Source organism: Durotheca rogersii (genome assembly GCF_024521655.1).
Source record: "Durotheca rogersii strain YMJ 92031201 chromosome Unknown GGS23scaffold_36, whole genome shotgun sequence".
Classification (NCBI taxonomy): domain Eukaryota; kingdom Fungi; phylum Ascomycota; class Sordariomycetes; order Xylariales; family Xylariaceae; genus Durotheca; species Durotheca rogersii.
The window spans coordinates 294,206-316,451 of NW_026251267.1; the positions used below are offsets into that span (position 1 = coordinate 294,206).

At 56.8% G+C, this 22,246-nt stretch overlaps 5 protein-coding genes across 5 annotated transcripts; 2 read left to right on the plus strand and 3 right to left on the minus strand.

The window, feature by feature from the left end:
* Positions 1-979: 979 nt before the first annotated feature.
* GGS23DRAFT_587265 (sec1 protein) lies at positions 980-4,504 on the minus strand. Its single transcript, XM_051517476.1, has 5 exons — positions 3,746-4,504; positions 3,457-3,670; positions 2,976-3,361; positions 2,066-2,912; positions 980-1,986 (listed from the first exon to the last, which is right to left on the minus strand). Exons 1-5 carry the CDS (start codon positions 3,786-3,788, stop codon positions 1,332-1,334), a joined length of 2,145 nt encoding a protein of 714 aa, XP_051367884.1. The 5' UTR covers positions 3,789-4,504; the 3' UTR covers positions 980-1,331.
* A 3,593-nt stretch (positions 4,505-8,097) lies between these two features.
* Positions 8,098-12,913, plus strand: GGS23DRAFT_600729 (uncharacterized protein; the record flags this gene model as incomplete). Its single annotated transcript, XM_051519115.1, has 3 exons — positions 8,098-9,442; positions 9,518-9,660; positions 9,869-12,913. 3 exons carry the CDS (start codon positions 8,098-8,100, stop codon positions 12,911-12,913), a joined length of 4,533 nt encoding a protein of 1,510 aa, XP_051367885.1.
* A 928-nt stretch (positions 12,914-13,841) lies between these two features.
* Positions 13,842-15,563, minus strand: GGS23DRAFT_340842 (flavoprotein). Its single transcript, XM_051513038.1, has 2 exons — positions 14,790-15,563; positions 13,842-14,665 (listed from the first exon to the last, which is right to left on the minus strand). The coding sequence occupies exons 1-2, from the start codon at positions 15,193-15,195 to the stop codon at positions 14,130-14,132; spliced, it is 942 nt and encodes a 313-aa protein (XP_051367886.1). The 5' UTR covers positions 15,196-15,563; the 3' UTR covers positions 13,842-14,129.
* Positions 15,564-17,683: 2,120 nt separating this feature from the next.
* Positions 17,684-19,933, plus strand: GGS23DRAFT_340894 (gamma-glutamyltranspeptidase). Its single transcript, XM_051513039.1, has 2 exons — positions 17,684-18,130; positions 18,244-19,933. Exons 1-2 carry the CDS (start codon positions 17,831-17,833, stop codon positions 19,600-19,602), a joined length of 1,659 nt encoding a protein of 552 aa, XP_051367887.1. The 5' UTR covers positions 17,684-17,830; the 3' UTR covers positions 19,603-19,933.
* Positions 19,934-20,377: 444 nt separating this feature from the next.
* Positions 20,378-21,106, minus strand: GGS23DRAFT_600732 (glutaredoxin; the record flags this gene model as incomplete). The annotated part of the gene is made up of 3 exons (XM_051519116.1): positions 20,378-20,568; positions 20,693-20,978; positions 21,080-21,106. The coding sequence occupies 3 exons, from the start codon at positions 21,104-21,106 to the stop codon at positions 20,378-20,380; spliced, it is 504 nt and encodes a 167-aa protein (XP_051367888.1).
* Positions 21,107-22,246: the final 1,140 nt, after the last annotated feature.

The window sequence follows — 22,246 nt, forward strand, 5'->3', positions numbered from 1 at the left end:
CCGAGGCGGGATAACTTTACCGCATCAAGATAATTTGCGTTGGAAATATGCGCATTGGGGCGTGACGTGAGACCGCGAGATGTATAATGGCAGCGGAGGAGTCATATTAAATCACGAATGCGATGTCTTTATTTGCGTTTTTTTCCCTCCTGGCGTTTTGCAAGTAGAGGATGTTTAGTGACCGACTCCATGAGTAAGAGAGGGGTTTCCACGAACCAACTCGTACGCGGATACCGGGCTCTAATCAGCCAAGGAACGACGGATCATAGCGAATTGATGTAACTGGATTCGGGAGCTTGAGGACGCTGCTGGTGGGAGCGTGAGGACTCGTCAGGTTATGGAATTTTTGGTGATAAGGGGGCACAGAGACGGGCCTAGCTAGCTCAAGGCTACTTAGAAGCCAGGCTGCCTCGAGGGATATAGAACCGCAGAGACGATACGAGTGATGGTGTACATAGGCAGCGCTCACTTCGGATGAATACCACCTGATGGGAAAAAAAATAAACGTCAGTGATACTACGGCGTGTGTCGTTGCTAATTCCTGTTTTCGCTTTTCACAATTTACCTGTGCATCGCCGCTCCCGCTGTCGGGGTGTGCGTATCTCGATACCCTACCCTGCAGCCCCCCGACTTGGGAGGCAGACCTGCTCTCGTGTGCGATATCAGTATGCGACTCTCGGATAGGCTCCGTCGCACGTCGGATCCCGCGCCGCCGGGCAGTCGCGTGGGAATCCGAGCGCTGACCCGCTGCCGTTCGGACCGGGGGGGGGGGGGGGGGGGGGGTCCGCCCCGGCACAGGAGCCGCGGCAGCGGGACGGCAAGGGGTGTCCGCGGAGGCAGGTCGTACGTCCGTCCAGGCCCCGTGTGCAGCCGTCGCGGGCGGATCCCACGCCCGCCTCTCCGCGCGACCCGCGCCTAGGGCGTAAAGCATTTATTTTCACAGCACGCGAGGCGCGTCTCGTTTCCGTCTCGGCGCAACGGTCGTTCCAATTCGTCCATTCAGCTGACTGAGCGCCTGCTTCTATCTAGCCGCGCGGAGCTGCTTTTGCCCGTGTACCCTCCGCCCCCGCCTCCGCGCCCCCCTGTTGCCTGCCCGCTGCTGCTGCCGCTAATACTATTACTGCTACAAGCAACCGCCGACCGCCGCGTACGGGCCCTGTCGCGCCAGGTACGAGTCTCGCATTATAGTAGGTAGGCGTCGTGCGTGCGACGCCTGGATGAAGCGCGGGTTGTTTTTGCCCTGGCGCGCCTCGCTTAGCGACCTATCTCTGTCCTCGGGTTCGACCACCCCTCTCCCTTCCCTTCCCCTCGCCGCCGCCTACCCGCCCCGTCTAAGGAACTTCCCGGCCGAGGCGCTCCAGCTCTTCCTGGATGAACTCGCGCGCGTTGAGCAGCTCCGTGCTGCCGTACACGACCCTCTTCTTGGCCCGGCCCTCCCCCGTCCGCTGCACCCACTCCTGCAGGTTGCCGTACTCGTCCATGCTCCCGCCGCCGACCGTGAACACGACCGCCTCCGTGAACCCTTGCCGCCGCTGGCCGAAGCTCGCGCCCGTCCCCGGGCCCTGCACCCCAAGCCCCGGCCCGGCCCCTGGCATCGATCCGGGCGTGCTCCCGGCCCCGGCCCGCACCGCGCTCGGCGGCGGCATGTTTCCCCGGGCGTTCGCGCTCCGCGGGTCGAAGTACAGGTAGTTTTCCGTCTTAGCGATGGCTGACGTCGCCGCCGCCTGCGGGTCCATGATCGACTCGACGATCTTGGTGAGGGTCAGATCGCGGTTCGCCGGTAGGAAATTCTTAATACCCCCGATCAAGGAGTCGAAGTTGGACGCGAGATTCGTTGGTACGCCGACGCCCGTCTCCTTCAGACGGTCTGTCAGCCGGTTTGATAAGGAGGAAAAGTGGCCGAAAAGGGCAGTTGAGCCGGACTGCGAGGCGGGTTGCGACGGACCGATGGTGGTTAATTGGGTCATCTTCGTCGTGGCGCGAACCCTGAAACGCAACAAGTCAGGCAAGTCGCAGGAGAGAGAGGGAGGAGAATGGGGAATCTATAAACGAAAACTGAACTTACTGCCGGATATAAGCGAGACAAGTAGTATTGACTCCCGCGGCTGCTAGGGCTTCTTCGAATTGAGTCCAATCGGTGCGACTAACTTCTTGCTCTGTGCTTAGGAACCAGATGATGAACAAGCGGAGCTTGTCTAACGGCTCCTGGCCCTTGGCGTTATCTTTGATGACCTCGAGTATCTGGGCCTTGGTCTGCTTCATGACGTTCTCTTCCATCTGGAAATAGTTATCCAGTTGCCGTTTTTGTATCCCTGTCAGCAGTGCCGCGAGAATGTTCATGTGCATATCCAACACGGCTTTTCTCTCCCGTAGCTCTGGTAGTAGTGTAATTGCGGCTTTCAGGTGTTGTGCGCTTGCGCTCGTATCATTCTGTAGGTCCTCTATCGACGATGCCCCGGTTTTCTTGGTGATCTCGGCAGCGTCGTCTTTGTATCGCATCAATTCCGCGTCGATATCCTCGGCAACTTGGGGAAATGGAACACTGGCATTCTTTTCCCAGAAGAAATCGGTAGAGTTTAAATCGTACGCCTTTTTTGTCGTCCCCTTTGCCGGATTCTCCTCATCTACCGGCGATTCGATAGTAATTCGGTTGAGCCTCATGTTCAGAACATCATGTACTAGAGATTGGTACGTCCAGGAGTGCGAGAGCATGGGGTTAAGGTCGACGTTTCGGTCGAGAATAATGAGGACAGGACGGGAAGCGGGGGTGCTGGTGGAGGACGCGGTTCGTGTATTCGAGGAGAAAAGGTTCTCCTTCGAGTTGAGGATATGATCACGAAGTTTCCGGTCGAGTTTCCCCGCGATCATCTCGGCGGCAGCTCCCTTGGGACACCGTATAATTGGGATGACACCTGAGATATCTTGAATTAGCGTGCACTCGTAGGTAGGTTGGGATTGCTCCATTCTCAGCGCACCCATAGTCACGGCGACGCTGAACAGGCCGCTAACGATCCTATCGACAACATGATCTAATTCCTCGTCCTTGGTCTTCGCGCTGTTTAAGGCCCAGTAGGTGTGCTCGTTTTGCATTCCCAAGCTGAACAGATCGGGCTCGGCGACTATAAAGTTGAGGTATTGGTCGAACAGCTGGGCGATGTGCTCGGCGGTGCCTGCGGCAGCGGTCTGGGACGCGAAGTCTTCTAGAAGGGGGCGCGGTATCGAGGAGAGGAAGTTGATATAGGCAGGGGTGTAGAGGCCTTTCTGAAGATCGTTCGTTATACCCTCGAGGCTTTTGGCCGTGGGCTCGACAAGGTAGATGACGGGAACGTCGTGGATGGGGTGCCGAGCCGCGGCAAGGTTCCTGAGCGAGCCAGATACGAGTTAGCAAGCCATGCCGCGGTAAGCCGTGTCGCGGCATTTCGAGCAAGGGCGTCGGGTTGGGGGAGGAGCTCGCACATGTGCATGGTGACGCCCATAGCTCGCAGGTCATTTACTCGAAGGACACTGCTAATTACATCACGGCCTAGATCGTCGAATACGAGAACTTTCCATATAGGTTCGCCCTGGGCTGTCAAGATCGGGCCGGCCGGAGCCAGGCCATTCGCGTGGGAATCGTCTTCATCCTTCTGGTCCAGAGTCTCATTGAGATTGAGGATCTTCTTGAGGGACGCTGGCGCAGAGGTTAGCCCTGTAATCCTGGGAGGCTGGTAAGGGAAGTGAGAGGTTGAGGTCGGGGAGGTCGAACCGATTTGGCGGTCGCGCAAAGAAGTGCCCTTGAACGAGGCCATGAGGACGGTGTTATCTAGTCGATATATCGGTATCTATTTTATCACTACCCTCTCTTCGGACGGGCACACGGGACACCTGCGCAGTGCGGTCGAACACGTGTTTGCCGTATCCGAGTCATGTATGTAGAGGAGGGCGGGGAGACGGAGAAGCGGTTCGCGGGTGGCTATGGTACGGTAGGAGTTGCCGCATCGCAGGTTGTCGAGCTCTCCTTCATCGATTGCCCACAGGTGCCGGCCTTGGTGTTTCGGCGTCGTATCGCGGAGTCGGGGTCGGGGCGAGAGAGAGGCGGCCGCAGCGGAGACGAGGACGGGGCAGGGGGTGATGTCGTCGGTAGAACAGAGCCGAATAACGCCGGCAGAGCCTATTCGCGTGCGTGTTGCGCTTGTCGGACGCAGGGTAGGCTGATGAGTGCTCGGCGGGCGGGATGTTGAAGTGTAGGTAGGTCGAGAGGGAGTACCTCAGGTACGTTGCCCAGCTCCGACAAATGACACGACTTGCAAAATTGAATCATGGCCTGCCAGGCTACCGCTAAGCCTCCTTGCCCGTACGAATTGCGTACGGATACCGTATCCAGCACTGTCCGACGGCGTTGGGGATTTGCAGTATATAACAAGTACCTACCAGTAGCATACACTGCTGCTGCGTACCTAATTTTAGGCGCCACTACAGGTACCTAAGGTCTGGCAACGTCGAGGATATGTGCCTCTCACCTACCTGTAAGCCTACCTGTAAGGGGCACGTGCGTAGCCTATCAGGTACCTACCCACCTAAGTACCTTACTCATATGCAGTCCGTAGGTAACGTGCCTGCTGTAGGTCCTGCTCCTGGAACACGTATAGATCTGCGCAGCTCACCGTGCTGCGGATGTAATGTTATCGTTGTGGCGCTGGTCCTCCATGCGATATCATACAGCCTGCGTCCAGGAGAAATATCGAGGGCCGGTCGTGAGGTTTCGTATGTAACAAAGCGCAACCGAATACTGCGTAGAGGTAGTGCCTTTGGTGGAAGATCTAGTGCTGGATCTATAGCACCTCTAGGTTACGTACCTAAGAATTAGGTACTCACTCATATTGCAATGTCTTATTACCTGCCCAGTATTAGCTCTGAATTTGGGCCACGGGGCCGACGGCATAAGAAGATAATAGCCCTACGTATAGATTAAGAAATTTGTCTTACAGGCACAGCTGAAATCGTACCTCGCTAGGTAGCAACACTGGAGGCGTTCAGGTGCTTCAACGTTCAATCGCCATGCCCGTGGCCATCAATATACCTAGGTTAGGAGGTACTTACTTAGTAAGGGGATAATCCCTTATGTCGCTAGTGCTGACCAGGTCAATGGATGTACTTACCTGGGGACCAGGAGGGAGGCACCTAATGCAACCCTCGGTAATTATGTTGGGTACAGGCAGGTAGTATATACATCAGGTAGCTACAGGCAGGTACCCAGGTACCCAGGTACCCAGCCTACCTAAGGTAGCAGAGACAAGCCCGAGATGAAGGTACCTGCCTAGGACAGGACGGGATAAATGAAGTACCTAGGTAAGGAGGGCCTACCAACCGAGGGCAGGTACATCGGAGCAACACGCTCAGTCATTTTGGCCCCAAGCGATAAGTGGGTACTAACTCTGCGTTGTTAGGCATAACTCATACTCATACTCGTAGAGAGAGGGTACTTGGTAGTTAGTACCTTGGTAGATGTACTTGTATTTATTTATGGATTTTTTTTTTATTTAGCTGTGCTCCCCCCCAAAAAGGCCTGCATCGCCTTTGCTCTCTTTATCTGCATTCCACCCATCACATCCCTTTCTCTCCCAACTCTACATCAACCTCCATCTACTCACTTCATCACATTCCCCCATCCCCTTCCCCCAATCCATCCATCTGTCTTCTCCCATCGCCACATCGCGTCGCTCTATCTAAAAGCTAGTCCACCTTCTCCCCTAATTCCCTTCCATACGCGTGACTGATTGCGCAGGGGACATTTCGCTGTTAATTATCTGCCATAGCTCGCAGAAATCGTGCTCATCGCCCGGTCGCTCGCTACCCGTCCTTCGGTCTCCCCAGCTAAGCTACAAGCGGGAGAAATCAAATCAATCACCCAAGCCAAAACCACTCATTCATCCGCTCACCCGCCCGTTCAAATACATCAAGAGATAGATTTCTTCCATCCCGTTAGGGAATTTCATTTTCTCTTTCTTCTCTAAGCCGCCGAGGAGACTACATAACGTAAATTATATCTCAATAATGGGAGCATAACGAGCCACTGTTGTCTTCATAAGAAGCGGCAACGGCAGCGGCAGCGGCAACAGTAGCAGCAGCTGATGGTGACGAGCAATTTGCTGGAAGTGGGATTAAACACCGGGCATTTATAAAGGGTATGAAAATAACATCAACCTCCCCTTCCCCCCCCCTTTTTTTTTCTTCCTTTGCATGGCATTTCCGCGCTATTGTTTGCGCAAAGATTGAAAACGCGAGAGAGAGAAACAGAGAGACAGCATGTATGTGTGTATGGTGCGCCCTGGTTGATCAGTCTGCCACGGATCTTCTCCACTGCACCCCGAAACCGGATTCTTGCAGCCACGTATTGGGGCTTCCTGGGGGGTTTTTTTCCCGCTCCTATTCCCCTCGCCTCCCTTCCCTTCCAAGTTGTTTTCCAGCAGGGGAAGCTCAGAAGGGCAATCCAGCAGTGCGAGAGAAAAGAAAGGAAAAAACACGGTGGCCGCAATCCTCACTATGGACCACAGCAGGACATTCGAGGGTGCAACTTGAACAATGGAAGTTCTAGTGACCAGTCAGCATCTAACAAGTAACTCCTAAATTCCCCGTCAGAGGGACGGAGAGTGAAAAGAAGCATAAGAGAGAGAGAGAGAGAGAGAGAGAGAGAGAGAGAGAGAGACCAGGCGCGCACAAGGGGGTGAGAGAGGGTGGGCGAGACTTTAGTCTCTTTCAGAATCTCTGACTTTGAAATATGAAAGCCTAGCAACACCAGTTCATCCCGATCTTAAAATGTTGCTAGGCTTTTCATCCGCAAAAATAATGGTTCTCTGGTTATTCTCACGGCCAAGAGTTCTTGAGCTTCCCCTGGAGAGAAGAGGACTGCCCTGTGTCAGTACGTCCACCCAAGGTTTGGACAGAGGCAACTTAGCGAAATCACATGCAACAACCGTTATTGAGCCGACTCTAGATATCGACAGCGAGCAGCATGCCCTCAAAACCTATGTTTACTGCGACTCATAACTTCTCCTGTATGAAGGACTTCTCAGAAGTCCTTGGCAGACGAATTACACAATGGCTGTATCTCATCTTTCTGCAGAGGGAATGCCGAGGACGTAAGCCTCCATGAGGGTTGCTCTAGGACTCCCGGGACCAAGACTGCATACAGGTTGCTCAAAACATCCAGCCCTGGGGGAACGCCAAAGCCCAAGTGGTTACGCGGACTCTCAATCTCATCGCCTCCACCTTCGACAAGAATACACAAGCCATCGATTATTCGATTGCTCGAAACTTCACAACGCCTCGGAAACGCTCTCTTTGTTTTGGCTGCTAGATAGTTGTTGCTCTGGAACTCTTCCTGTCTTTCGCGTTCCTGGCTCTCTCTCTCTCTCTCTCTCTATTTCTCTGCCTGGTCAATTTTTTTTTCCCCACGAGTGCCACCATCTAATTCCTCCCCTATTGACATTTGGTCCTTGGAGCCGAAAACTGATTTTCTCTTTCTGCAGGTGGCTTTGGATCTGCGGTCTACCCATACCTCTTTCGGCATAACCACGATCTACAAAGCCCCAACGGCCTCTTGCAGGATCCTTACTAAAAACACGCCTCTCCATTCTCACAGATCTCTCTAGGCAGACGCCCTCCACTATACCCTAGCCCCCCCCTTCTCCTCCTCTTGAACTCGGTACCGGAGGCATATTCTTAATTGCGTCTTCGCTCTGCAACGGGATATTGGCGTACACGGTTTTACTGATGACGCTATTTTCGGAGAGATTCCAACCAATTCTCGGTAACGCGGGTGAGTGATAACAGACAAGGCTATTATTCGGCTGCTTCTATTGCCCTCTTTTTTGCAAGGGGACAGGGGGACCTGCCTGGGTGATAATGCCAATCAAATTGGTGGTTGTGTTAATAAACTCACCCCATGGGGTCCTCAACCTTACTAATCATTCTTCCCTGGTGTAGGAGATCACGTGTATTTGTCTTGCCACATTCAACTCAACACGTGCCAACCACATCACGTGTAACCATCCTGGTATCATCACGTGATATCATCATCAACCCCTAAGGCCTTACTCTAGGCGCCTATCATTCGATATGGCTCAGGGGAATGGCAGCTGGCCTACTGATCAGTATGGCAATGGTATCGGAGGAATGGGCACGTCCGACGGGATCGGGTTGAACAACTTCAATTCCCAGCAATATCACGGCCAGCCCGATCCGTCTTTCGAGGATCCCCAGCAGTCATACCTAGGCCAGAGCAATTATCAATATGAGCTCCTCCATGGCAACAACCACTTGGGACTTCAAGGACAAGGGTATAATTATTACCAGGGCCCCCATTTCTCGAATACAGAGACCAACGGAAGTAGCATTCATGGTCCCGGGTCGCTTACGGTTCAGCAATACGCAGAACCCCAGTTCGGTGGATATAGCTCGCAGCAGAGACACTTCCAACCTCAGTATGCCTCTGAACAGCCTAAGGAAGGCCAAGTTCATCCCCCCCCGACTCCATATGGGCAGTCATGGCAACAGCCACTGCCACAGCCTCCAACACAATTCAACCAAGCGGCCGTCGCTTACGAGCATCACACTCCACAAGCCGTGTATCCCCACGGCCCTACGTTGCCGCCGTATTCCGGCGTTCAAGAACCCCAGGTCGTACAGAGGACGGCGCCCTACAGTGCCGGTCAGGGTGCTCCCGCAGGTATCTTCCGTAACACGCTGCCCAGTTTAGATGGACAGGGAGACTTCACCCCTGACCCCCCTCAGTATCGCGTACAACAACAGAGCGTAGACAGGGCGTACGGTGAGGGCAATGGGGCCCCTACTCCTTTCGGAGATGGGAATTCTTCTGCACAGCAAGCCTTCGCCGCGGTGCAGCAGCGCGTCCCTACGCTGCAGCCGCAGGGCCAGACACGTGGACGGATGCCAGTGACGTCACAAATTCAGCCTGCGGGTCCGGCAAATGGGGGAATCACTTTAGGGCAATATCAGACGCCGCCGACCGGTAACCCAGCAACGGTACCTGTGGCCGAGTCTCCTGTCGCTCAGGACAGCCCTCATACTGTCCAAAATGCGAACCCGGAGACGGTTGTGCTAGAACCTGAGGTGACCATAGCTGGTTCTGATGTGTGGCAGCGAGTCGAGGGGTGCCGAAACCTTTTCGTGAAAAACGCACCGAAGACCAGAATCGGACAGTTCGCGGAATTGCGCCCCAAGGATCCAGATGCTAAGGCTTCGGAAAAAATATTTGTCATTAAGCACAACGCAGCTCGAACACCCGTCGTCCCAGATCGTGGTTTCCGACTCCCCGGCGAAATACAGAGGGACCGCGACGAATTGTCCAGTCGGCTTCAATACTCAATCTCCGACTCCGAACGAGAGAGTATCAATCAGGATATAGCGCGACTTGATAACGAGAAAATCCTCATCGCTGATGGTAAGGAGAATGCGTGTGGGAACTCATGGCTCCTACACCCCCCGCCGAATAGCAGTAGCTAACGTGGTATTCTAGAGTCTAAGCCTGTCTCGCAAGACGCCAAGTCAAAAACTGTCCTAAAACGCAAATCCCCCATGGACGCCAATGCTAAGAAAACCAGTTCGTCAGGAGACAGCAGTGATGAAGATGAGAGCGTCACAGACATCACGGCTCGCAAGGTACGTTTCAATACTCATCGCAGTAGCTGGCCTCATCCCCACACCAACCTGATGGTGCCTGCATTGTCATTGCTGGGCTGCTCTCTCGGACTGATATTCACCTCGGTGACCATCGAAGAGGAAGCAAAGAGAGATGCCTTTTGCGCATTCAATATCCCCACCCCATTCAAGAGAACCTATACAGTGCTAACACCTTCTCCGAATATAGCTTGTATCAGCCAAGACGCGACCAGTGGATGCCTTGAAGGCTGTCGAGTACGACGTTGTTAAGATTCTCTGGCGCGATCCGAAGCTCCCTGAACTGCCACAGGATGTCGTCCTTAAGAATATCCAAGCATTCAGCGATTACATTCTAGCCCTGTGGGCCACAATCAAAGATTTTAAGAGGCAACTCGAGAGCCCAAACGACGTCGGCAACAAGACCACACCAGAGTCGCTTCAAGCTGCCCTCGATGCCAAGTACGACGCAATTCGAGTTGCCATCGAGACATCTGTAAAGTATGGCGACAATTTCACCATTACGCAACTTGGCATACAACTGAAGATGCTTGGGGCCCTCTGCATCCTGTTACGCCACCGCTTTCTATCAGAAGACTACAACGGCCCTCTACCTAAGGCTATTCTGAAACTCCTGTCCATGTTCATTACTGTGGACACTGAATTCCTCACAGACCGAGTCAAGTTTGACAAGCTGCGACAGAAGTATAAGGGCAGTTTGGACGAAGAAGGGAGAGGGTATCTCGATCTCATTTTCATGAATGCCAAAGAGCGCTCGGACTTGAAAGCACGTGAAGAACCCAAGAAGGTTGAGGATTCGAAGAAAGTCGAAGATACCAAGAAGGGCGACGACACCAAGAAAGTTAGCTCCAATATTTCCAGGAAAGCATCGGCAGGCGTCAAAGAGGGCCTATTGACCGCAAAGGCATCCCCCACGAAGAAGGAGGTGGGCCAGAAGAAGCCTACAACAGAAGTTAAGAAAATGCAACCGATCGACTATTCTGGCCTAGGGTCAGCAAGAAAGATCAGCAGCCTGCCGACCAAGGCGGTTTCTTCTGCTTCCTCTAAGAGATCTCGAGACGATGATGTTGATTCGCGGGCTCCTAAGAAAGTCGCGGTAGAAAGCACAGCCAGCGGCCTTCCGACTTCAACTGTTAAGCCGCCAGCCTCCATGGCTCAGACGTCTCAGCCTCCGTCGATGGCAAGCGTATTAACTCGTTCGAGGCCCATGGGATCGATGCTGCCGGGCAGGTCTCGAGTTCCAGCCAAAGCACCACCAAAGAAGCTGGCACCCCCGCCGCCTACCGCTTCCGCTATCGGCGATCTCCTTGCCCAAATCTCCAAGCCCAAGGAAACGCCTAAACAGCCCGAGGAGCCAGAGAGGGCCCCTGAAACGCCTGAGGAGAGAGCTCGTAGGCTGCGCAAAGAGTCGCGTAGGCACCTTCGCGTCTCGTGGAAACCGGACCATGAACTTGTCGATATCAGAACATTCGAGCATGACACGGCCGAAGACAAGGGCCGAGATCAGAATATGCTGCGGGATGCCCGCGATAACCGCTCCGAAGGACAGATGCTGAAGCAACGCGTCCAAGATAATGACGATGAAGATGAGGAGGAGAAGGCGAAGGAAGTTTCCATATCGGATTGGCATGAGCCTACGGCAGTCCGTTTCGGGGACGCCTTTCCTCCGGAACGGCGGGCTAAGATTTTTACTCCTCACGGTGGAGACCTGCCCGTCAACTCGGAACAGAAGAAGACGATGGATGAATACGAAAATCGCGTGTTGATGGCTATTTATACTAGTGTGGCAGATATCCCAGAATCTCCTCAGTCACCTAACCGGAACGGCGAGGTGACCCAGCACAGAGCCACATCCGTTCCGCCATCGGATGCCGCTCAGTGGCAGAAGTGTCTGCCGCCAACCACCACGAAGAGACAAGATATTCTTCGTCGGTGGTTGAACCCACATTCCGCCCCCGTTGCGGCACCATCTCCTCGCCTCGGCGGCTCCACGATTAATCCTCCATTCCAAGATAGTCTCCCCCAATCGCTGCAAGCGACACTCGGTTCGCTTACGAGTACTCTGACACCCTTGCAGTCTCTCCCTCAAATAGGCTCAGTCTCTCGCCCGCAAACCCAGGACGAGCGTGACGCGGAGGTCTTATCCCTGCTAACATCCGACAAAGTCAAGAACTGGACGAACCCGGAACCTTACAACCCCGCTCAACCAAAGACACGACGACGATACGACTACGCGGATCCCAAAGTGCAGAAGGACGTCGACGCAGTCGAGGATCTGTGTGCCAAATTCCAGGGCAAACCATACCCGGCTACAGAGCCACCCGACCATATCAAATCCGACCCGGCACGCGTACAGGAATGGTACGACGGTTACAACAAGGATGTGGCCGCAAAGGCAAAGAAAGAGGAGGGAGAACGCGCCATCCAATTGGCGCGGAATGCGTGGAGCGCTGGCCAGGGCACCCAACCCTCTCAATTTGTTCTCCAGACAAACCCGTATATCCCATATCAGCAGTATGCCCAGCCGCCGCAGTATCAGCAACCATCGCAGCAGGCTGCTCCTGACTACGCAGCTATAATAGCCCAGGTCCGTGCCATTCAAGCTGGACAATCGCTCAGCCAGCCGGCAGGTCAAACAGCTAGCCACGCTACCGGTCAGCCTTCTGTCCAACTCGGCAGTCAGTTTGCAAGTCAGCCTGTAAACCAGCCTGTGAACCAGCCCATCCAAGGCGCTACCGCAGCATCGACGACTGATCTGAGTGCCGTTCATAACATCCTGGCCATATTGCGGCAGTCGAAGCAAGCAACTCCAGCCCCGCAGACGGCCACGGCCACGGCCGCGGCCACGTCTCCTGCGCAAACAGCTTCTGATTACGGACAGTGGCAAGCATGGGCACAAGCCCAAGGTCAGGCTTACGGCGCCCAGACGCAAACATATGGTACTGCTCAGCCCTACACAGGGGCTCAGCCTCAAGCTTCTACTCAGGGTTACGGTGGTCAGGGCTACCAGGATCCATTCTATAATCCGCAACCAAGTTCCTCGGAGCCGCAAAGCGCGCAGAATCAGAATCAGCGCGATGCCAACCGAAACGGCCGCAAAGACTTCCGGGCCAACAAGGACAAGGGTATTAACCAAGCCCTCATCGGTACGAAGCCCTGCACGTTCTGGGCAAAGGGTCAGTGCGCCAAGGGCGACAAGTGCACGTTCCGACACGATCCCAACGATCTCAAGTAATCGTCTGGCGGAGTCACCGAGTCTTGGGGGGGGCTAGAGGCCCATCATACAACCTTTAATTGTACACTATCTCGTCCTTCTCCTCTTTCTCATTGGGCCATTTCCTGGAACCTTAACGCCCTCGTTTCGACTGGGCCCGGTCGGCGGCTCTCGTCAAATTTTTGGTTTACCTTCGGTTTCCCTTCCCCCCACACCTTGTTCATTTTTGATCTAGCCGACTCCTTTGCAAGGTGCGGCAAACGAAGCAAGATCCTATAGGGCCTTCCACCGCCCCCCGTTACCTCGTCAGCTGTGCGTCCCAAAGTAAACATACCATACCCTTGTCTCTGGAGAGAGAGAACGAGTGGATGTGTTTCGGTCGACACTATCGTAATGGTGTGGCGCTTGCACGCGCGGATTTGAACTGGGACGCGTGGACGACTTTGAGCTCACGATCAACTCCCGGCACGCATAGATTCGGGTTCCCCCCGCCCGCCTCGCCCCGCCCACGACACACGGGTACCTACTGAAAAGAAAAGGAAAGAAAAGGAGTTGGCGGCAGAGGAATAGGGGGACTTTTTGTGTTTTTTTGTGTTCTTTTTTTTCCCAAGGTGGCATGAACGGAGATGGCATCACGGTTTTTGCGTGGGAAACGAAATGATCAACATGCCAGACGCCATGCTTACTCCCCTGTGCGCTACCACACGGCAGGAGGTGTATACTATGATTTCCCTTTAGCTAGCAGTGTAAGACTAGCCTGTCCTCGCGGCCGGCAGCAACGCCCGGCGGTGAGTAGATAATCAACGAATCGATGAATCGAACGAAATCATGGCTGCTCTGTTATTACGTAGACCTCGCGGGTGCAGAGGTCGTTTTGGTATATCTGCCCCAGCTTTCGTAGTCGTGACTATTACCCAAGATGTGTCTCGTGATTAACCGAGCCGAGCTGCAGTGGGCGAGGCTAGACAAGGCGAGGCGAGCCGATAGCCAAGTAGAAATAAGGCGTCCTCAGAGAGGCAGACTCGATCTACCCACGTCCAGCCTCGGCGCGCCTTTAGCCCCCGAAACCGAGTCTGCAACGCTGGGGCTGGCTATCTACCGCCCACCTCCGCCCACCTCCTCCCCAGACCCATTCCTCCGGGCGTGCATCCATTACATTGTACCTGCATATCCGCATCGCACCTTACCCTCGACCCCTTACCCCCCCCCTCGCGCGACCGGTCTGTAGCCTGTCCCGTCACTCTAGCAGCCGGAGCCGGTCCTCGATGATAGCTACTACGTCTCGCCAGTCACGCATGGCGCCGTCGCCGCCAACGTCGGCGGCACCCGGAGCAGCGAGATCCGCAGGCCGCGGGCGCAGTACCTCGAACCAGCCGTCTCCCTCGTCTTCGGCCTCTCCCCCGGTTCCTTCTCTGGCCTCTTTCTGGGGGCCGGCGGCGCTGGCGTCGTCGGAGTGGGCGGTGGGGATCGGCGGCTGTGGCTTGACGCCCCACTCCTCCTCGAGCACGCGTAGGTGCTTCGTCGTGACGGGATGCCCGATGTTGACGGCGCAGGCGACGAGGATGCGCTTCTTGCGGCGGCGGCGCGGCGGTTGCTGGGTCTCCGTCGATGCCGATGCGGCGGTGGCGGCGGAAGAAGAGGGAGGCAGGATGTCAAGCTCGCTCCACGGGTCCCACGCCCGCACCACGCTCGTCAGAAGCGAGTCCGCGAAGCCGCCGACGATCTTGGCCATGGCGTCGGCGCTCAGGGGCGCGATGGCGAGGAGGTGTGCCCCTGTTGCGTTTGCGGTGACGGCGTTAGCTATGCTTGGGCTTAAAGGATCTCGCTTGTGGCTGAGAGGGGGAGCGAGGGAAGGAAAGGGGAAGGAAAAGGGATGGAAGGGGGAGGGAGTGCTCACAGCGTCGTAACTCGATGTGCATAACGGCGTCGCCGCGCTTCCAGGGTTCGCGCCATTCGTCGGCGTCGACATATACGCCGTCAACGCAGGGCAGCGAAAGCAGGGCTGACACCGGGGGCTGGTCGGCTGACTGGCCGGCTAGGAAGCGGGTGGCCGCCGGGGTTAGGATTATGCGAATGCTGAGGTCCTTGCTGCGGCTGCCGTCGCTCTGCTGCCGTCGCCGCTGTTGGTGCCGCGAGCCGAGGGCCTCGACGATGAGCGGCAGCTTAACGGTGGCAGCGGATCCGCTGGCGGCGAGCAGCAGGTGGGTCTTCCCGTCGAGCAGGGCGGCGCTTAGGCTCACGAGGGAGTTCTTGCGGCGGCGCTCGTGGTGGGGGTCGTGGGCGGAGGAGATGGCTTGGAGCATGGCTTCGGTTTCGGGCTTTCTTTATTTGCTTCTCTTACTGGTTCCTTGGTTTCCCTGCGACGAGTCGAGTCGGGAAGGGAACGGAATCCCTACAGGGGGAAAGAGGTTGGACCCGAGTTCACAAATAGGGCCCCTCGATGGGCAGGTCGGTACGCAGCGCAATGGGAGAGTATACGGTTGCGTTCTCTTTTCCTCTTCCGGAGTCTGGAATTGTCTTGCCAACGTCTATCGCGACGGAGGGACGGACATAGGATAACGCGTATCGCGAGCGGTCTCAGCACCTATGGGATACCTATTATATAGGGGACGAAGCAGAGGGTGACTCCGATAAAGGACGACGACCGGCCGGAGCCCCCAGAGACGGGCAGAACAGGCCTTGCGAGGTCGGGGAAGCAGCGCGCGGGTGGACGCGGGTCGGCTCCAACTTCCCTTTGCGGCTCATCTCTGACCAGGTCGGGCAGTGGCGGCGGTGGTACAGAGTTATGACGATGCTGCGAGCGTCACGCCACGCCGCCGCACCACGTCATACCCACGTCCAAGAGGCGTTTCTGCGCCACGGCCGGTTCGCCGTCGCACGTAGGCTCGATGTGCCGGGTACGTGGCCCGCTGCCCAGGCGGCGCCCGACGTCGTGTACCGCTGTCGACGTAGGTACCTGTGCGGTACTCGAGGCGTGCCGCCCGGATCGCATGACATCGGAATGCGGGGTAACCCTCGCAGGGGAAGGCGCCGTTGCTGTAGGTAGGTACCTTCTTAGGAGGTACCTAGGCACTTTTGGTGCCTGTAGGTACCTACCTACAAGAGGGTTAGTACCTTGGGTACCTGCACCTTAGGTGTCTAGGTAGGTACCTAGGGATCAGTAGGTTACTTAACGAAGGATCGGTTCGATTCCTAACAGCGCTACTTGGTAGTCTTCGCTATTTAGCTCATCTCCTAGGTTGTGTCCTGATCGCTGTTGCACGCCGACCTACCTCCTATACCTCACCTATGGATAGGCCTATATGTGTCCCTTAGCAGAGGCACGATGCCATCATACCCACCGGATGCAGCGACGTACAAGACCCTATGCAGGGACGGCGGCCCCCTTTGCCCACGACTGGGCGGAGGGGAGGAGTAAACTGCAGGCCAACCTACGCTCGCTGAGCAATGGATCATCTAGGGCCCTAGGGCCCTAGGTACCATATGAAAATGGCTCTGCTTTGTGCTGCTATACTTCGGAAATCAAAGTATCACTACTGCCACCACCACAGGATGAAGGATGTCGTTTCTTGCGAGATGGCCGAGGCTCTTTGCCTGAACGAGCACCCGAATACCCTCCTGTGTGAGTGGCCTCTCTCTATATTATGCCTCGTTACACAGCGCCGTCGGCCGCCTAGCAAGATTCCTCGAATAAAAGTCCCTAGGCCGGAAGGAGGGGGGAGGGGGGGAGGAAGAGGGCTCGGCATCCCGGGGCTTGAAGACGAGCTCTTCGGCGGCGGAACTCTTGTCAGACGGACCGACGTAGGCTTACGGAATCGTGGACGGGTATGAAGAAACCGGCTTCTGGTAATGCCTGGCATTGACCGGCACCTTGCCCCCCGTTCCCTCTTTGCGATACCCCCTACATAACCTGCAAGTACAAAGCACAGCTAGCTGTCGATATCTTCTTGTCCTGCCTGCGTCCCCGAGATCTATCCTCCTTACCCTGGCCATTCTTTCTCACCTAGCCCCGAACTAGTGCCACCGATGCCGTCGCGGACGGCTCCGAAACTCGGGCCCCGATGACACGACGCTGAGAGAGGACACCCAATAGTCGACGACCTTGGCGCAGAGCGCTGTTCAGCAACCTGCTTCTGTTACTCGACGTAGCGTAGCCTCCCACGTCCGCTTCGAGTGAATCCCAGCCCTCCTATTCCGCGCCACATCGTGGATGCTGTGTCGCCAAGCGCTACCCTATTATAAATACCTATCGCCCGATAGGACCTAGGTGCCTATTACGCCCTGGCTCTGCCGCCCACGTAACCGCCCGTCCCGTTATCGCCCCTGGATCCCTGAAGGCCCCGAGACCCTGTCCATACCCTACTTACACCCCGCCCGCGCATCGGAGCGAGACATTAAATCGCCGCTCCGCCGCGGTGTAGGAGAAGAACGAGCAATAGAAGAAGAACTTCGTGTTAAGGAACTCTAAACTTATTAGCGCTCTTGTTATTCGCTTCGACCGCCGCTCACGATGCCTCTCACCACAGCCTCCGTGTTCCCGCCGGAGTCGCATGTCTTCTCCAAGTTCGCGAGCCGCCGCAGCGTCGTCCACAGCACCAGGGGCATCGTCGCCTGCACCCAGCCGCTGGCCGCCAAGTGTGGCATAGAGGTTCTCGAGGCTGGCGGCAACTGCGCGGTACGTCGATTCTTCTTCGGGCGATTCAAAAAAAAAAAAAGAGGGGCGTCGCTGACACCTCGGCTTGCTCTAGGATGCGGCTGTAGCTGTCGGTATGTTGTTGTTGCCGCGTCCCTGATGATTTCGCCATCCGTGTCCGGCCCAAAGAGAGGTAAGAAAAAGGGGGGCTAGAGCGCACGTCGCTAACAGCCAGCTGGGGCTTCGCGCGAACAGCCGCCGGGCTCAACGTGACCGAGCCGTGCTCGACCGGCATCGGTGGCGACATGTTCTGCCTATTCTACAACGCGACGGCCAAGAAGGTGTCGGCGCTCAACGGATCTGGCCGCTCCGGCAGCAAGTACACGCTCGAGGCGATCCGTAGCGCGCTCGGCCTCAAGCCCGGCGAGCGCGGCCGCATTCCCATGAATAGCGTCCATGCCGTCTCCGTGCCTGGCGCCGCCGCCGGCTGGGTCGACACCGTCGAGCGCTTCGGCAGCGGCAAGCTCTCCCTCGCTCAGATCCTCGCCCCCGCGATACGCCTCGCTGAGGAAGGGTTCCCCGTCTCTGAGGGCGTCGCATACTTTGTGAGTTTGCACCCCGGCCCCCCCCCACCCCTACCTAGTATATATATGTGCATGTATGCCGTATGCATACGTTTTTATCCGCACACACGACTGAGACGCCGGCGCGATCGCAGTGGGACAAGTCAGAGGCGCAGATCCGGGGGGCGTCGCTGAACGGGGCCGAGATGCTGAAGAAGGACCCTGGGGCTACGGGTGGGGCGCGGGCCCCGCGTGCCGGCGAGATCATGAAGAATCCGACGCTCGCGCGGACATTCCGCACGCTGGCCGCCGAGGGCAAGAAGGGGTTCTACGCGGGGCGCGTGGCCGAGGAGCTAGTCAAAGTGGTCCGTGACCTCGGGGGCCTGCTCGAGCTCGACGACCTTGCGCACCACCTCGCGACTGGCAGCGAGCCTGTCGACGCCATCTCGCTTCAGTTCCGCGGTCAGAACGTCGCGCAGCTGTTCAAAGACACGGTCCTGCGCGATGGCGGGGCCGGTGGCGACGAGAAGCTGGACCTCGGCATCGAGCTCTGGGAGCACCCACCTAACGGCCAGGGCATCGTCGCGCTTCTGGCGCTCGGGATCCTCGAGGCGCTCGAGGCGGCCGGGCGCATCCCGACTTGGACCCCCGCTGACTTCAACACGGCGCCGTACCTGCACGCGGTCATCGAGGCACTACGTATCGCGTTCGCCGACGCGAGCTGGTTCGTGGCCGACCCTAACGTGGAGGCGGTGCCGTCAGCGGAGCTGCTATCGCGCGAGTACCTGGCGCAGCGGGCGGCGCTCTTCGACCCGGGGCACGCCGCAGCGCTAGGCACGCTGCCGCACGGGTCGCCCGCCCTGCGCAGCAGCGACACCGTATACCTCGCGGTGGCTGATGCTGGGGGCAACGCCATCTCCTTCATCAATAGCAACTATGGCGGGTTCGGCACCTGCATCGTGCCGCAGGGGTGTGGCTTCACGTTGCAGAACCGGGCGGCTAACTTCACCCTCGAGGAGGACGACGGTGCGGGCGCACGGCCGCCCAACGTACTCGCGCCCCGCAAGCGGCCCTACCACACCATCATCCCCGCGGCCGCGACCAACCTGCACGATGGCAGCCTGCACAGCGTCTTCGGCGTCATGGGCGGCTTCATGCAACCGCAAGGCCACGTACAGGTGCTGCTGGGGCAGGTGGTTGGGCGGCTGAGCCCGCAGCAGGCGCTGGACGCGCCGCGCGTGTGCCTCGGCGGCGTGGGCGGCGCGTCGTGGCTGACGGGCGCGGACGACGGCGCGGCCGGCGCCTGGCCCGTGTACGTCGAGGAGGGCATGCCGGCGGAGACGGTCGAGGGCCTGCGCGCGCTCGGCCACGACGTGCGGCTCGTTGCCGACATGGAGCGCGCCATGTTCGGCCGTGGCCAGATCATCCGCTGGAGCGTCGACCCGCTCGACAGCGTTGGCGTCTGGTCCGCCGGCAGCGATCCCCGCGGCGACGGCGCCGCGTACCCGTTGTAGCCTGAGGGGAGGGGGGGGGGGCTCTTGCGCAGGCGCGAGGCCGTGATGTCTCGATGCTAGGGAGAGAGACGTGAAGGGAAAGGCTGCCGGGGTGAGAACGGCGACATCCTTATCTTACGTAGCCACGCGATGTCTAACTTTTGTTACCGCCATAAATAAAGCGACTACGACCCCTGTCTCGAGACGGAAGTATGTCAATTTCTCCTTTTTATTGTACGAGCCAGTCATCGGATTGTAGGAACTATGCACCCCTTTGTATATTGACTGCGTATTCACCACTCGTTGCTATCGTAAGAGCATGTTTCGCATGCTGCTAGGTGATGAATGCCCGTCCGTTCGCCTACTTCCCCTCCTTTCCTGTATTCATCATGTTTTTCTATAGAAAAATAACCCACTCTTGGCTATCGGATATAATAGGGGATGGCAGGGTTATGTTTCCTTCCCGAGATAACGCCTAGAGATACCGGAGGTAGGTATATAATAAGGAGTTAATATTCTAGCAATGCCACTTAAACCGGATTGGTGTACTCTCTACCTTCTCCATATCCGGAGGATCGTGCCGAGGTCAGACGTGGATGATGAAGATCTCATCTCGTGGTATCATTAATTGGTTATATGACCCAGCCGTTCTCGATGTCGAGCACGGAGGGGAAGTATCTACGTTAGGTGTTGAGTCTCTGAATCGTACAAGCCGGGCTCTCCCTTGACGAATGACTGCCCATTCCAGGCAGCTTAAGCCTCCCACGGGCCACCGTATATACACTGATCCGTTCGGTTAGCTGCTGGCGTTGCCGTTGCCGCCGTCGCCGTTGCTGCCGTCTAAGGGCGTCAGGAGGTTCTTCTCGATGAGCATCCTCGCGAGCGAGCCGTCCTGGTGCATGGAGACGAGGATGTCGCACCCGCCGATGAATTCCTTGTCGATGTAGAGCTGCGGGATCGTGGGCCACTCCGAGAACTCTTTGATACCTGCGGAACAGAAACACACACCTGTCAGCTTTGGCTCGACATTCTAATCCCATCCTACCTCGCCTTCTTTGCTTTATTTCCTCTCTCCGCCTTCCCAAATACAAAGGAGCTGGGAACTGGGCACCTTGTCTGAGCTCGTTGTCTTCCAAGACGTTGAAGGCGGCGAACTTGCTGGGGTCGACGCCCTGCAGGCCGAGAATCTGGATGCTGGCCCTCGAGAAGCCGCATTGGGGCGTTTCGGGGGTGCCCTTCATGAACAGCACGACGCGCGACGAGGCGACGGCCTTCTCGATGGCTTGCCGGGTGTCGTCTGAGAGCAGTCGCTTCTGGAAGGCGGTGAGGAAGGGAGGCGGCCGGAGGCTGTAGGCAGCTGGGCGAGCCAGTGGCCGAGCGGCTGCGCGGCGGAGGGTCTGGACAGAGGAAGGGTGAATGAGGACGGTTAGTGACTCGGACGCTTGGCCTCCGGAGGGGATTAGAACGAGAGCTAGCGAGAGCTAATGGACGGACGTACCGCCGAGAACAAGGGTCGGGAGAACATGTTGAGGTGTGGTCTACATGCGACACGAACTAGGCAGGCGGGTGTGGGAATGGCGTGGTGGTGGTGGTGGTGGTGGTGGTGGTGGACAGACAGGTTTTGTCGAGGGTTTGGATGAACAGGAGCTGGCAGAAGAAACGAGATGAACGATTTGGTGATGGATTGTTCGATAAAACCGCGCCATGGATGATGTAAGTGGGATGTTGGCGGGGCCCGACTCCCATTGGCCTCGGCCCAGGGCAGCTTACGCCACAGTACGTACCTCGATTGCAAAGGGAAGGCCTGTGCGCCACAGACAGGTCATAGTGTAGGTACATCTAGAGGTACCTGTTGTGATTCTTTGTTGTGTAGGAGATGAGCTAAATAACGAAGACTACCAAGTAGCGCTGTTAGGAATCGAATCTATCCTTCGTCAAGTAACCTACTGATCTGTAGGTACCGCCTAGGGTAGTTGTAATATAGGTACCTACGACCCTAAATGTCTCTCCAAGAGACCTGGCCCAGCATTCTACATCATCAGTGTGTCAGTTCATTAGACCGAGGTCCTTATAGCCTCCCCAGATCGCCTTCTGAGAAGATATCTACACCTATGGGTATGTCAATTAGGTACTTCGCCCCATAGATGCTGGCAATTTACAGGATGCTCCCGCTCCAACTCCCTACCCACGAGAGAAACGTGGATATCCGAGTATAAGGTTGGTTATGACTCCGCGGCGAGTCTCCCACTAGGACGGCGAACTGCCGTAGGTGCAATGTAACGTACGATGATCACGGAGGGAGTCTAGCAACTGGAAAGACGGCAGTGGGCGCGAAGATCTCGAAACCAGGACAGCGCCGGTTGGTTGACCAGACTTGGCCACCAGCCAGCGGAAGATAGTGCCGATGCGTAGCTTACATTCTGTCCAATATCTCCGCTTGATAGCCGTTCTCGGCGTGGGGTTGTTCTTTGTCTTCGCGGCTCGGGGCCCTGCTGTGGCGATGGCATGGACTATGGCCACGCGCCTCCAAACTGACACGACCCCATATCGCCCAGCAACGGGTATGGCCGGCTGTGAAGGCCGGCTCTGACGAGCAGAAGGACTTGGGAGAACCAAAACGAGAGCTGACAATCCATCGCATGGGTTGCCTCCGCTTCCGACCTGG